This window comes from Heterodontus francisci, chromosome 11 (genome assembly GCF_036365525.1).
Source record: "Heterodontus francisci isolate sHetFra1 chromosome 11, sHetFra1.hap1, whole genome shotgun sequence".
Classification (NCBI taxonomy): Eukaryota; Metazoa; Chordata; class Chondrichthyes; order Heterodontiformes; family Heterodontidae; genus Heterodontus; species Heterodontus francisci.
In genome coordinates this window covers 26,916,742-26,931,290 of record NC_090381.1, presented here as the reverse complement: position 1 = coordinate 26,931,290, position 14,549 = coordinate 26,916,742, and the positions used below count along the sequence as shown (strand labels likewise).

The 14,549-nt window shown below is 45.1% G+C and overlaps 1 protein-coding gene across 2 annotated transcripts in view; it reads left to right on the top strand.

Moving 5' to 3' along the window:
- The window catches only part of gpc5b (glypican 5b), a 687,302-nt gene that overhangs the window by 222,279 nt on the left and 450,474 nt on the right, over positions 1-14,549 (top strand). Inside the window, exon 5 of one of the 2 annotated variants that reach the window (XM_068041840.1) lies at positions 10,617-10,676. The exons of the other annotated variant lie outside the window; for it this stretch is intronic. Coding sequence (XP_067897941.1) covers positions 10,617-10,676 — 60 coding nt within the window. The remainder of the gene's footprint in view (positions 1-10,616; positions 10,677-14,549) is intronic. 2 annotated transcript variants of the gene reach the window in all.

The window sequence follows — 14,549 nt, the reverse complement described above, 5'->3', positions numbered from 1 at the left end:
GATTCGGCCAGCTCGCTCAGTAGTGGTGTTACCGAGCCACTCTTGGTGATGGACATTGATGTCCCGCACCCAGAGTACATTTTGCACCCTTGCCACCTTCAGTGCTTCCTCCAAGTGGTGATCAACATGGAGGAGTACTGATTCATCAGCTGAGGGAGGGCAGTAGGTGGTAATCAGCAGGAGGTTTCCTTGCCCATGTTCGACTGATGCCATGAGACTTCATGGGGTCTGGAGTCGATGTTGAGGACTCCCAGGGCAACTCCTTTCCAACTGTATACCACTGTGCCACCACCTCTGCTGGGTCTGTCCTACCGGTGGGTCAGGACATACCCGGGGATAGTGATGGCAGTGTCTGGGACATTGTCTGTAAGGTGTGATTCCATGAGTATGACTTTGTCAGTTTGTTGCTTGACTAATCTTGGCAGGGACAGGCATATACAGCAGGGCAAGAATTATAGCTGGGGGAAAGGAAATTATGATGCGATTAGGCAAGATTTAGGATGCATAGGATGGGGAAGGAAACTGCAGGGGATGGGCACAATCGAAATGTGGAGCTTATTCAAGGAGTAGCTACTGCGTGTCCTTGATAAGTATGTACCTGTCAGGCAGGGAGGAAGTTGTCGAGCGAGGGAGCCGTGGTTTACTAAAGAAGTTGAAGAGCTTGTCAAGAGGAAGAAGAAGACTTATGTTAGGATGAGACGTGAAGGCTCAGTTAGGGCGCTTGAGAGTTACAAGCTAGCCAGGAAGGATCTAAAGGGAGAGATAAGAAGAGCAAGGAGAGGACACGAGAAGTCATTGGCGGATAGGATCAAAGAAAACCCTAAGGCTTTCTATAGGTATATCAGGAATAAAAGAATGACTAGAGATAGGTTAGGGCCAATCAAGGATAGTAGTGGGAAGTTGTGTGTGGAATCGGAGGAGATAGGGGAAGTGTTAAATGAATATTTTTCGTCAGTATTTACAGTGGAGAAAGAAAATGTTGTCGAGGAGAATACTGAGAGTCAGACTACTAGGCTAGATGGGATTGAGGTTCACAAGGAGGAGGTGTTAGCAATTTTGGAAAGTGTGAAAATAGATAAGTCCCCTGGGCCAGATGGGATTTATCCTAGGATTCTCTGGGAAGCCAGGGAGGAGATTGCAGAGCCTTTGTCCTTGATTTTTATGTCGTCATTGTCGACAGGAATAGTGCCGGAAGACTGGAGGATAGCAAATATTGTCCCCTTGTTCAAGAAGGGGAGTAGAGACAGCCCTGGTAATTATAGACCTGTGAGCCTTACTTCGGTTGTGGGTAAAATGTTGGAAAAGGTTATAAGAGATAGGATTTATAATCATCTTGAAAAGAATAAGTTCATTAGAGATAGTCAGCACGGTTTTGTGAAGGGTAGGTCGTGCCTCACAAACCTTATTGCGTTTTTTGACAAGGTGACCAAACAGGTGGATGAGGGTAAAGCCGTGGATGTGGTCTATATGGATTTCAGTAAGGCGTTTGATAAAGTTCCCCACGGTAGGCTATTGCAGAAAATACAGAAGTATGGGATTGAAGGTGAATGAGTGCTTTGGATCAGAAATTGGCTAGCTGAAAGAAAACAGAAGGTGGTGGTTGATGGTAAATGTTCATCCTGGAGTATACTTTCTAGTGGTGTACCGCAAGGATCTGTTTTGGGGCCACTGCTGTTTGTCATTTTTATAAATGACCTGGATGAGGGTGTAGAAAGGTGGGTTAGTAAATTTGCGGATGACACGAAGGTCGGTGGAGTTGTGGATCGTGCCGAAGGATGTTGTAGGTTACAGAGGGACATAGATAGGCTGCAGAGCTGGGCTGAGAGATGGCAAATGGAGTTTAATGCGGAAAAGTGTGAGGTGATTCACTTTGGAAGGAGTAACAGGATTGCAGAATACTGGGCTAATGGGAAGATTCTTGGTAGTGTAGATGAGCAGAGAGATCTTGGTGTCCAGGTACATAAATCCCTGAAAGTTGCCACCCAGGTTAATAGAGCTGTTAAGAAGGCATATGGTGTGTTAGCTTTAATTAGTAGGGGGATCGAGTTTAGGAGCCACGAGGTCATGCTGCAGCTCTACAGAACTCTGGTGCGGCCGCACCTGGAGTATTGTGTGCAGTTCTGGTCACCGCATTACAGGAAGGATGTGGAAGCTTTGGAAAAGGTGCAGAGGAGATTTACTAGGATGTTGCCTGGTATGGAGGGAAGGTCTTACGAGGAAAGGCTGAGGGACTTGAGGTTGTTTTCGTTACAGAGAAGGAGGAGAAGAGGTGACTTAATAGAGACATATAAGATAATCAGAGGGTTGGACAGGGTGGATAGTGAGAGCCTTTTTCCTCGGATGGTGATGGCAAACACGAGGGGACATAGCTTTAAGTTGAGGGGTGATAGATATAGGACAGATGTCAGAGGTAGTTTCTTTACACAGAGAGTAGTAGGGGCGTGGAACGCCCTGCCTGCAACAGTAGTAGACTCGCCAACTTTAAGGGCATTTAAGTGGTCATTGGATAGACATATGGATGAAAATGGAATAGTGTAGGTCAGATGGTTTCACAGGTCGGCGCAACATCGAGGGCTGAAGGGCCTGTACTGCGCTGTAATGTTCTATGTTCTATGTTCTAATCTGTAGGACAGCCCTCCCTACTTTGGCACAAGCCCCAGATGTGAGTAAGGAGGACTTCGCAGGGTCGACATGGTTGGGTTTGCCATTGTCATTTCCGGTGCCTAGGTCAATGCCGGGTGGTCCATCCGGTTTCATTCCTCTTCTTAGATTTGGTAGCGCTTTGATACTTGCCAGGACATTTGAGGGGGCATTTAAGAGTCAACCACATTGATCCCATTGGAGAAAGAAGCCTCTTGTTACTGGCCATGATTCCCAAAGCCTGAGAACAGCAGCCCGGCCTTCTCCATTGGGGTAGGTTTTATGGCTCGAGGAATGGTGGGGTGGGGGTCTTTGCAAAGGAGTACAAAGGGGCCCCGTATATTCTTGGCGCTCAAGGCCGCATACATTCGCAGTTTGACTCTGCTGGCATTCGAAATGTACCAGGCTGCTCCTTTTGGTTGAAATAGTCATTATCTGAACGCGAACTCAGTCTTAAAATTCTCTTTCTTGTTTCCAATGCTCCCGTGGTCTCGCCCCTCCCTAAATTTGTAATCTCCTCCAACCCAACTACCCTGTCCTCCTCTAATTCTGGTCTCTTGACCATGCCTGATTTTCATTTCTCCACCATTGATGGTCGTGCCTTCAGCTGCCAAGTCCCTAAGATCTGGAATTTCCTCCCTAAACCTCTCCAATTTTCTACGTCGCTTTCCTCCTTTAAGACAGTCCTGAAAACCTACCTCTTTGACCAAACTTTTGGTCCTCTGCCCTATATCTCCTATGGGGCTCGATGTGGTTTGATAACGCTCCTGTGTAGTGCCTTCAGATGTTTTACTACGTTAACAGCACTATATAAATATAAGTTGTTGTTATTGTTGTACATTGTCATGCAGGCCCCCAACTGCCAAGAATGAGGCACATTAATTTCACCACATGGACATTAAATTGCAAATTGTTGCTGGGAAGAAGAGAAGGCCTGCGACAAGGGGTTGCCAGGCCCTTGGCTGGAAAGACATTTTTGCATATTAACAGACACTGTTTGTAGACGAAGGAGCTATCCCCTGCTCCAAACAATCCACAAACAGATGTGTTCAGACCAGTTAGTCACATGACTAACCTGCTTGGCAGTCTGGGTTTTTTCCAAATTGTGGAGTTTGAACGAAGAGCCTGGCAGAAAGCTCTTGGCTCCTGGATTGAAAAGACCTCCTCTCCTGTCCTGTCTGCTCCCATCTCTTTCTCATGGAACTCCAAAAACCGACTAAAGACACATGAACCCCAAGAGAGAAAGGTCTCCTACAGTGAACAAGGTTTAAGAAGAATACTGGGCCCCAATGAAAAGCAAGCTCTACCTACAAAAGGATTCTACAGTGAGTTCGAAGAACCGTAACAACAACGCCTCAGATATTGTCTCAAACCTTTCCACTTTATTTTTCTTCTGCTCTTTTCTGTCTCTATTTGCATGTGTGTCCCTGAGAATTACTATGGGCTTGCTTGCCCCACTTGAGGGGTCTGGGGTAACCTTCCCTTCAAGCACAAAACCCTGATAACCTTCAAGAATCCTATTAAATTTTCATGCACTTGCAGTAGTAGGCTTCCTGGGCCTCACTTTTACTGCAGTTAAAACCACAGCTTATTCTCTGCTTTCCATCAGGGTCCCGTCTTCACTGAGCAGGTGTGCCCTGATTAACCCTACCATTTTCCCTTTAGTTTCCAGCAGTCAGCTTTTAAATGCCCTGCTTTATTACAATGGAAGCACACAGGTCTCCAGGTCTCACTCTTGCTCACAGCACCTTCCTTTTTGGCTGGTGGAGGGCCCCCTGTGTCTCCTGCTTTCCTTTCTCTTCCAGGACTGCCTGGGCAGAAATCACCTTCCCATCCTTTGTCCTTTTCGGATTTGTGGGGGTGATTAGGAAAGGTTCTCCACTGGGAAACTGACTTATAAATTAAAACAAACTCATTGGCCAGAACGGCTGCTTGCTGGGCTCTCTGAATCCGCTGCTCCTCTACATGGGTCTTTATGGAGAGTAGGAGACAGTATTTAAAATTCCTCTAACAGAATTACTTCCCTGAGCTTCTCATAGGTGAGCTGTACTGTAAGAGCCCTCAACCACTGGTCAAAAGCCAACTGCTTATTTCATTCAAACTCCAGATAAGTTTGATTGGCTTGCTTCCTGCGGGTTCTAAACTTTTGGCAATAGTCGTCGGGTACTAATTTATGTGCCCCGAAAATAGCATTTTTGGTCAGTTCATAATTTGATGAACTCTCATCTGGCAACAGTGAATAAACCTCATGGACTTTTCCAGTTAGCTTGCTTTGTAATAAAACAGGCCAGGTCTCAGCTGGCCATTTTAGCTGCCTTGTCAGTTTCTCAAAGGACAAAAAAAGTCCTCCACATCTTCCTCATTAAATTTTGGGATTAGATGAGCTAGTTTTAACAATTCTGTACGCAGCCCTCAATTACGCTACTCCATATTGGCCATGCTTTCACTAGCATTACTCTGTTGCCCCCTAGTTAACTCAAGCCGCTTCAACTCTCTTTCTTTGCATTCTTTCTGGAATACATTTCACTCTGCTGGAGTGTCCTCCGAACACTGGTACAGGACTTGGGGTGCAGGTTTCACTTTAGATTGGGGTTTCCCCTCAACCTGGCACATGTGGCAACTCCTGCAGTACTGCACCACATCTTTGTGGAGTTTTGGGCCGTCAAACTGCTGTCTTATGCGGGCTTTGGTCTTTTGGATACCGGCATGTATAGCCACTGTAGTCTCGTGGGTCCTTCTTAATATTTCTCTCCGGTACCACTAACTGGTGAACTGCTGTCCACACCTTGCTCACAGGTCTGTGAGGAGAACTCCATTCCTTCATCAGTACCTCATTCTTTGAATATAGCGATCAGGGACTCCCTCTGCTTCACTTTCAGACTAGGCAGCCTATGCTAACTCTCGCAATACTGGGTCGGCTCGCTGAGCCTCAGCTAGGGAAAATCCATTTAATTAATTCCCTGGGTCTCCTAACTTTCCAAAGAAATTCTTGAACAGGCAGACCTTATGGCCATTTGCCTACAGCGCCAATGCAGACTCCTCTGGGGGAGCTGGTTTGATCATGACCTGATCCAATACACGTTGAGGGAAACTGCAGGGGTCCGCTTCCTGCCACTGCCCTGTCTCGCTGATCTCCTGCGGTCTTTCTTTCACTACTGGGGGGGCTACCACCTTCACCCCCGCCAGATTATTACCTAGGAGCAAGTCAACCCCGTCCACAGGCAAACTAGGGACAATCCATACGGTCACCGGTCCCGAAACTAGGTCGCACCCCAGGTGCATCTGGTGTACAGGTACAGGCAAACACTGCCCTCCAATACCATTCACCATCATTTTGGTGTTCGATGCACTCTCTGGGAGAAAGGTCAGGCCTTTTCACAGTAAAAGGGAGAACAAAAGGGGACAGGCAGGCACACGGCTGGCAAAAGGTTTGACAGGGAAGGAGAAAGAGTGACCAAGAGGGTGGGTTAAAGGAAGTCCAGGAAGACTTCCAAATGAAAGTCATGGTAATGGGGGCTGCCAGGCCCTTGGCTGGAAAGACATTTTTGCATATTAACAGACAGTGTTTGTAGGCAAAGGAGCTATCCCCTGCTCCAATACAATCCACAAACAGACATAGTCAAACCAGTTAGTCATATGACTGACCTGCTTGGCAGTCTGGTTTTCTTTTCTGAATTGTAGAGTTTGGACAAAGAGCCTGGCAGAAAGCTCTTGGCTCCTGGATTGAAAAGACCTCCTCTCCTGTCCTGTCTGCTCCCATCTCTTTCTCACGGAACTCCAAAAATCGACTGAAGACACATGAACAAGGTTTAAGAAGAATACTGGGCCCCAATGAAAAGCAACATCTACATACAAAAGGATTCTACAGTGAGCTCGAAGAAACATAACAACAACGCTTCAGATATTGTCTCAACCCTTTCCACTTTATTTTTCTTCTTCGCTTTTCAGTCTCTATTTGCATGTGCGTATCATGGATGCATGCTAGCGTGGCGTGTATCTGTAGGCATTAACTGAATTAGAGGTTTAAGTTTAATAAAATTTCACTTTTCTTCTTTAAACTTAAGAAAGCCTGTTTGTGTTTGTTTCTTTGCCTTATAATTGGAAAGCGGTGAACAAGGATTCACCAAAGGGGAGCTAAAAACACGGTGTGTTTAAAAATAAAACCCTGTTACGGTAAGACCAGGTGAAGGCTGAGAGGGAACCCTAGACACCCTTCTCACCTGGTCGTAACAACATATACTTCCAGTCTACAACCCTATTCCCAACCAGATGGCCAGGTAGTCCTCTTGTCAGAACTGGGAACTAAAGCAAACTATTTAATTGCAAAATGAAGCAAGAGTCTAGAGGAAGGGGCTCAGGAAGGCTGCAGATGCGATGTCTGGAACCCTATAATGTCTGTTACCCTGATGATGTACTTTACCTAAAGAGAACTGAGCCAACACCATGGATTAGCTCGATGATAGTACTTACAAACATAGGAACTAGGAGCAGGAGTAGGCTATTCGGCCCCTAGAGCCTCCTCTGCCATTCTATAAGATCATGGCTGATCTGTTTGTGGACTTAACTCTACTTTCCTGCCTACCCCTCATACCCCTTGACTCTCTTGTTTGTCAAGAATTTATCTACCTCTGCCTTAAAAACATTCAATGACCCTGCCTCCACCACTCTCTGGGGAAGAGAGTTCCACAGACTCACGATCCTCTGAGAGAAAAAAATTTCTCCTCATCTCTGTGTTAAATGGGAGACCCCTTATTTTTAAACTGTGCCCCTTAGTTTTAGTCTCTCCCTAGTTTCTGATTAAAAACTCCAAATACATTTGTCTGTGGATTGATCCCAAGGACTCAGCAAAGCAGTGTTGAGGGAACATTGCCCAATGCTTGCAGCTACACAAATTGTGCACCCACCACAAAAATCTCATGACTTCAGAGATGGCAGGAGAGAAACCTCACGCTCAGTCAGGACAAAAGGTAAGTCGCAGTTTCCAAGGAATGGTGCTTCGGACACTCAGTTGCTGATATATAACCGTCTGGAACAAGATCCCAAGAAAATTGAAGTTGTTTGAAGTGTGAAGCCGCAAAAGACAGAAGCAGAGCTTGAGGTGACCTTGAGGATATGGAAGCTTCCTATGATATGTGCTCTGAGATTAATCCTGCGGATAGAACTGCTGTGGAAGCCGATGGTAAAGGAAGTACGTTTCAGATGGGGCACCAACCCTGATAAGCCACTGTACCCTTGAAAACTTTACAGGTTCTCTGGACTGAGTCCTTTCCAAACAGGAATATTGGAGAGGGAAAAACAAACAAAGGAAGGAAAGTTGCTTTGTCTTCTCTCCCTGTCTTCATATTCTCTGCTCCATTCCTGAAGGCGTTGTTGGCTCTTGCTAAGGTTAGGTGCCATAGACACTAGCCAGCTTCTGGTACTTCATCCAAGTGGGTATATGCCGTTTGTAAGTCTAAAGAGTGTGTGGGAACTGACGAATCCACCATATGTTGGGGTCGGTGCAGAGCGGGTGGGGACGCCGAGGCATCACAGCCAAACCTGATCTTGCCCTCACCTGTTGCCATGCACGCACATGGTCGAGGAGGAGATATTTGATAGTGATCAGGAGTGGGAATACTCGACCATTTTCTTCTTGCTACCCAGTGGCTCTGGAGCCCAACTCTAGCAGTTGGACTGCACTCTTAATTAGGATCAGCAAATTGAGCAGGGGCCACATATTGAACTGGGACTGTACTGAACTGTGTGGCTCAGTACCATGACTAAACTTGGACTGTACTGGACTGTGTGGCTCAGTACCATGACTGAACTGGGACTGTACTGGACTGTGTAGCTCAGTATCATGATTGGACTGGGACTGTACTTAACTCTATGGCTCAGTACCATAGCTGAACTGGGACTGTACTGAACTGTATGACTCAGTACTATGGCTGAACTGGGACTGTACTGAACTGTATGGCTCAGGACCATGTTGGACAGTGTGATTGGGACACTGAGACAGCAGGAGAGCTGAGGAGGAAAGGATACAATATGTTAATTGAATTTTAGGAGCTGGGTTTCCCCAGTAGTTAGGATCTGTTGTATTATATCATCTTATTAAAGGTAGTAGAAAAGCAGAAAAGTCTATATAGTCTATATCTGTCCAAAGGCAGTGAATGCTCTTAGCATTTTAACTATTGCGGGTCATGTGATGTCATAGCACATGGAAGGGCTGTTCAATGGGGACTCAAAAAATGCATATTTAGCAAATCTAACCTCTGGTCCTCAAGCATGATAAACTTTTAAACCCAAGTCCCACCAATGTTTTACATCAAAGGTGTGTCGTGCTTCCATTGATTATCCCCGTCTGCCATGTTGGAAATCACCATTTTGTGAGATTTATGCTTGTGATTTCATTAGTGATGGTTTAACAGTTGGGTCAAACAGAAGGCTCTCTCCTTTCTTTCACTCACATATACACATACATGTATTCTCTCTCAATGCCTATTCCTCCTCAACATTGCTGCTTCTTGAAGACATTCTGTTGTCTCCTTTAGTGCTACAGATGTGTGGAACAGAGTAGCTCATTCCTGTTGTCTACCTGCAACGCATGCTGGGAAATGTACTCAAAATGAGTGTATGCTCCTATAGTTTACCTTATGTTAAATGTCTCTCTTACTTCAGAATCAGTATAGCATAGCAAGTCTGATTTAATTGGCCCAAGATGGGACGAGCAACAGTTGACCTCGTCTTTTCCAGGGAGAAACACTAAATGTTAAATTCAGACAACAATCTGAGTTACAAAAGATGCAGTGTTGATCAGTATATGGAATCAGGTGCTACACACTTTTTTTTCTAGCTTTCCCTCTAGTTTTTGGAGGAGTGGCCATTTCATTTAAGGAATCCTCCTTTTTGACCAGTTTAAAACCGAATGGCAGTCAAAGAGTTTGGCAGAGAAGGGGCTGGGGGAGGTCTAGTAGGAAAATGTAAAACTAATTTGTGCTTGATGGTTGATTGAGGATGCGGGAATGTGGAATTAACCTACTCACAGGCAGTCAAGGTAAATTTTAAAGACAATAATAGCAGATGAGAAGTTTAGGGCTGGATTTTCCTGTGCCTGCCCCAATAAGGTTGTGCAGCAGCACAAGAATAAAGACATAAAGGGGCCATAAACTCCTGGAAGTCATCCACTGAAGGCTTTGACCAAACAAAGGCCCTTCAGCAGGTAAGGTAAGACTCCTTCACCCCACTTGAGGTTATTTCCACTGCTATACTGAGATGATCAACTTGGCTCACCTGGTGGTCCTGGAGGGCACTAGGAACAGCAGCAGACGGGGAAGGAAATGGGCGAGCACAGGCACAAACATCCCCCTTCCCCCCACCACCACCCCATTCAGCATTTGCATGCAGCAATTGGGAAAGGAATGTCCAGTGGCAATGCCAGCAGCAGGTTTGTGGGAGAAATGGGGATTCAGGCCAGGGATGAGAGACAGCCGTAGCTATTGTTGCCCAGCTTTTCTTGGTTTTCCATTGGGGGAGTATCTACTTCCTATCCAAGTTACGATGAGCAAATAGACTAGATCGTCACCTCCCTATCAGATCTTGTGTGGCTGAAAACCAACCGGGTGTGATTCAAACTCCCCTGAAACAATCTAGTTTTTCTCTTAGGGGTTTTATTCCCTCTAATTTCTATATCTCAATGCTTTATCACAGGCATGAGGCAGTAAGTGATTGCTCGGTGTCTTAGTCTCCACAGACTGAGGGAGAATGGCTCCTTTTTGCTTCTTTCTGATTTTGTTCCGACTAAGCATGTGCATGATGTTTTATTTTTCCATATAGTTTCATTGTTTTCACTTGTACTTTTTTTTTCTCTTCTTGCGGTGTGCTCTTTCATCCCCTCCCTCCCTCTGCCTCCCCCTCCCTCTCACTCCCTTCACCTTGTGCCGAAACTTTCTGCTGCCTTGTCTGACCTGATGCTTGCTGACTCCGGTTCTGTACAGCTCCCTGCCTCTGAAAGAAGTAAAGGCTGATAGGCCTAGGACAATGAAAAAGAACACTAGGTAAGAGAATGCAAGTTAACCAGCATGGTAGGCAGTCGAGTCGTTAATTGTGCTTCGGCTGAGGTAAAGGTTTTGTTTTAAAAAAAGTGTCTCGAAGTGTGTCAGTGCTTTTCCTTGATTGGGTGTTGTGGGGAATGGTGAATTGTCATGCTCATTAAGGTGAAGTCACTCAGCATCAGCCTCAGACACGCTCAAGTCAAGTGCAATGCAAGCAGCTGCAATGTCCATCTCCCTCTACTCTGTCCCAATAATGTGCCGCCTCACAAAATAACTCCCCCTTCCATTTCCATTTTTTTTGCGGGACTGTCAATCTAGGGTCAAGTTAAAAATGTTTTACCATACACCAGCAACAGCTAGGCTCTGTCTTGAGGCTGCCCGAACATGTGTCGCACAGAACCATTACAGCCAAAAGATTTGAACCTGGAATTAGAGAATGAGACAGCACAAAAGGCGGCCATTTTGTCCACCATACCTGTGCTGACTTTTTGGCAGAGCTATCCAAATAATCCCACTCCCCTGCTCTTTCACCATTGCCCTATAATTGTTTTCCCTTCAAGTATTCATCCAATTCCATTTTGAATGTTACTATTGTATCTGCTTTCACCACCCTTTCAGACAGTGCATTCCAGATTGCCATAACTTATTTTTTCAAAAATTGTTTCCTCGCGGCGCCTCTGGTTCTTTTGCTAATTGCCTTAAATCTGTGTCTTCGGGTTACTGACCCTTCTGCCATTGGAAACAGTTTGTCCTTATTTATTCTATCAAAATCATTTATAATTTTGAACACCTCTATCAAATCTCCTCTTAACCTTCTCTGTAAGGAGAGCAACCTTCTGCAGCCTCTTCCACATACCAAGCATAATTTACCCTACCATTATATCGCCTTGGCAATGTATTATTTAAATACTCTCTCATTTACAAAGATAATCAAACGAATCTCCAGTATATTTACCCAGCATCACACTTCCACTATTTACATTGGCCTGCTTCCCTTCACCAACTACACTTCCATTCTGTGCCCAGAACATAGAAGATTTATACATATCTCTTCAGTCATCAATTCCATTCCCAACCACATATCCAGCTATTATAGTCTGGACTTTCTCCCACCACTTTTAACTTGTGCTCATGGCTGAAAGGTAGTTTCCATTAGCAGCTGTGCACCCTATGTTATTTCTCCTTCATTTATGGGATGATGTTGCTGCCCACATTTATTGCCCATCCCTAATTGCTCTTGAGAAGCTGGTGGTGAGCTGCCTCCTTGAACCACTGAAATTCATGTGGTGGAAGTATTCCCACAGTGTTGTCTTGAGACTGTAACAAAACTTATGTGCCTTGGGAGCATTTATTATTCCTTAATTACAGTACAATACAAAAATGATGACACAAGGCCTACAATATTGCTCTGTCTATTCTAAAAGGTAATAAAATTTACATCATCCACTACAACATTCAGGCTAAAGCTAATAGCCTGTGGCACTTGAGCACATGCCCTTCTGTCTTTGAGGCAGCAATACTACCACTGAGCTAAGGCTGATGAAAACAGCACAGCACCAGTCCACAAGAAGTTAAAATAACTTCTTTAAATGTATTTCTTACACAGTTTCAATAATTTGCAAGAATTTTGGGGAACAACAGTCTTTTGAGGTCTTGCTGATGCATCGTTCCAGGAGAACGATGCAAACCCAAGTTAACTTCACTGAGCGCAGGTAGTCCATTGAGAATTAGACTGAACTAAAAACAAGAAAAGAAATTTCATTACTTCTCCGAGTCCAAGCTTGGACTCTTAATCAAAGGCTGTCAATCAACCCTGATCAAAAGCTCAATAGAACAAGGCATGCATAGACTGCCCTTATGAGCAGATGCACCCACCTTATCTGCACATCTGTTAATTCTTTGATCGTGTGCAATTTGATTCCCTTATAGTACAAATTCTGAGTATCTTTATTGATTTATAAGTCAAACAACATGGCCTTGTCCTCAACCATGAAGTTGGTCAAGGGAAACCAACAATGACAGGATAGGACAAAGTCAACATGGACTTACAAAAGGGAAATCATGCTTGAGAAATCTACTGGAATTTTTTGAGGATGTAACTAGTAGAATAGATAAGGGAGAACCAGTGGATGTGGTGTATTTGGACTTTCAGAATGCTTTCGATAAGGTCCCACATAAGAGATGAGCGTGCAAAATTAAAGCACATGGGATTGGGGGTAAGGTACTGACATGGATAGAGAACTGGTTGGCAGACAGGAAACAAAGAGTAGGAATGAATGGGTCTTTTTCCGAGTGGCAGGCAGTGACTAGGGAGTACATAGAACATAGAACATAGAACATAGAACATACAGCACAGAACAGGCCCTTCGGCCCACAATGTTGTGCCGATCCTTTGTCCTCTGTCAAGGACAATTTAATCTATACCCCATCATTCTCCTTTATCCATATACCTATCCAAAAGCCTTTTGAAAGTCCCTAAAGTTTCTGACTCAACAACTTCCCCGGGCAAGGCATTCCATGCCTCGACCACTCTCTGGGTAAAGAACCTTCCCCTGACATCCCCCTTATATCTCCCACCCTTCACCTTAAATTTATGACCCCTTGTAACGCTTTGCTCCACCCGGGGAAAAAGTTTCTGACTGTCTACCCTATCTATTCCCCTGATCATCTTATAAACCTCTATCATGTCACCCCTCATCCTTCTCCTTTCTAATGAGAAGAGGCCTAGAATGTTCAGCCTTTCCTCGTAAGACTTATTCTCCATTCCAGGCAACATCCTGGTAAATCTCCTCTGCACCCTCTCCAAGGCTTCCACATCCTTCCTAAAATGAGGCGACCAGAACTGCACACAGTACTCCAAATGAGGCCTTACCAAGGTCCTGTACAGCTGCATCATCACCTCACGGCTCTTAAATTCAATCCCTCTGCTAATGAACGCTAACACCCCATATGCCTTCTTCACAGCCCTATCCACTTGAGTTGCAACTTTCAATGATCTATGCACATAGACCCCAAGGTCTCTCTGCTCCTCCACATGCCCAAGAACCCTACCGTTAACCCAGTATTTTGCATTCATGTTTGTCCTTCCAAAATGGACGACCTCACACTTTTCAGGGTTAAACTCCATCTGCCACTTTTCAGCCCAGCACTGCAACCTATCCAAGTCCCTTTGCAGACGACAATAGCCCTCCTCGGTATCCACAACTCCACCAACCTTTGTATCATCTGCAAATTTACTGACCCACCCTTCGACTTCCTCATCCAAGTCGTTAATAAAAATCACAAACAGGAGAGGACCCAGAACTGATCCCTGCGGCACGCCACTGGTAACTGGGCTCCAGGCTGAGTATTTACCATCTAAGACCACTCTCTGCCTTCTATCAGTTAGCCAATTCTTAATCCAACTGGCCACATTCCCCACTATCCCATGCCTCCTGACTTTCTCCATAAGTCTACCATGGGGGACCTTATCAAATGCCTTACTAAAATCCATGTACACCACATCCACTGGTTTACCCTCATCCACTTGCTTGGTCACCTGCTCAAAGTACCGCAGGGATCAGTGCTAGGACTCCAGCTATTCACAATATATATTAATGATATAGATGAGGGAATTAAATGGAATATATCCAAGTTTGCAGATGACACAAAGCTGGGTGGGTGTGTGAGCTGTGAGGTGGATGCAGAGAAACTTCAGTGTGATTTGGACAGGTTGAGTGAGTGGGCAAATACATGGCAGATGCATTATAATGCCACTTTGGTGGCAAAAACAGAAAGGCAGATTATTATCTGAACAGCAATAGACTGGGAAAGTGGGAGGTGCAGCGAGACCTGGGTGTCCTTGTGCATCAGTCGCTGAAAGTAGGCATGCAGGTG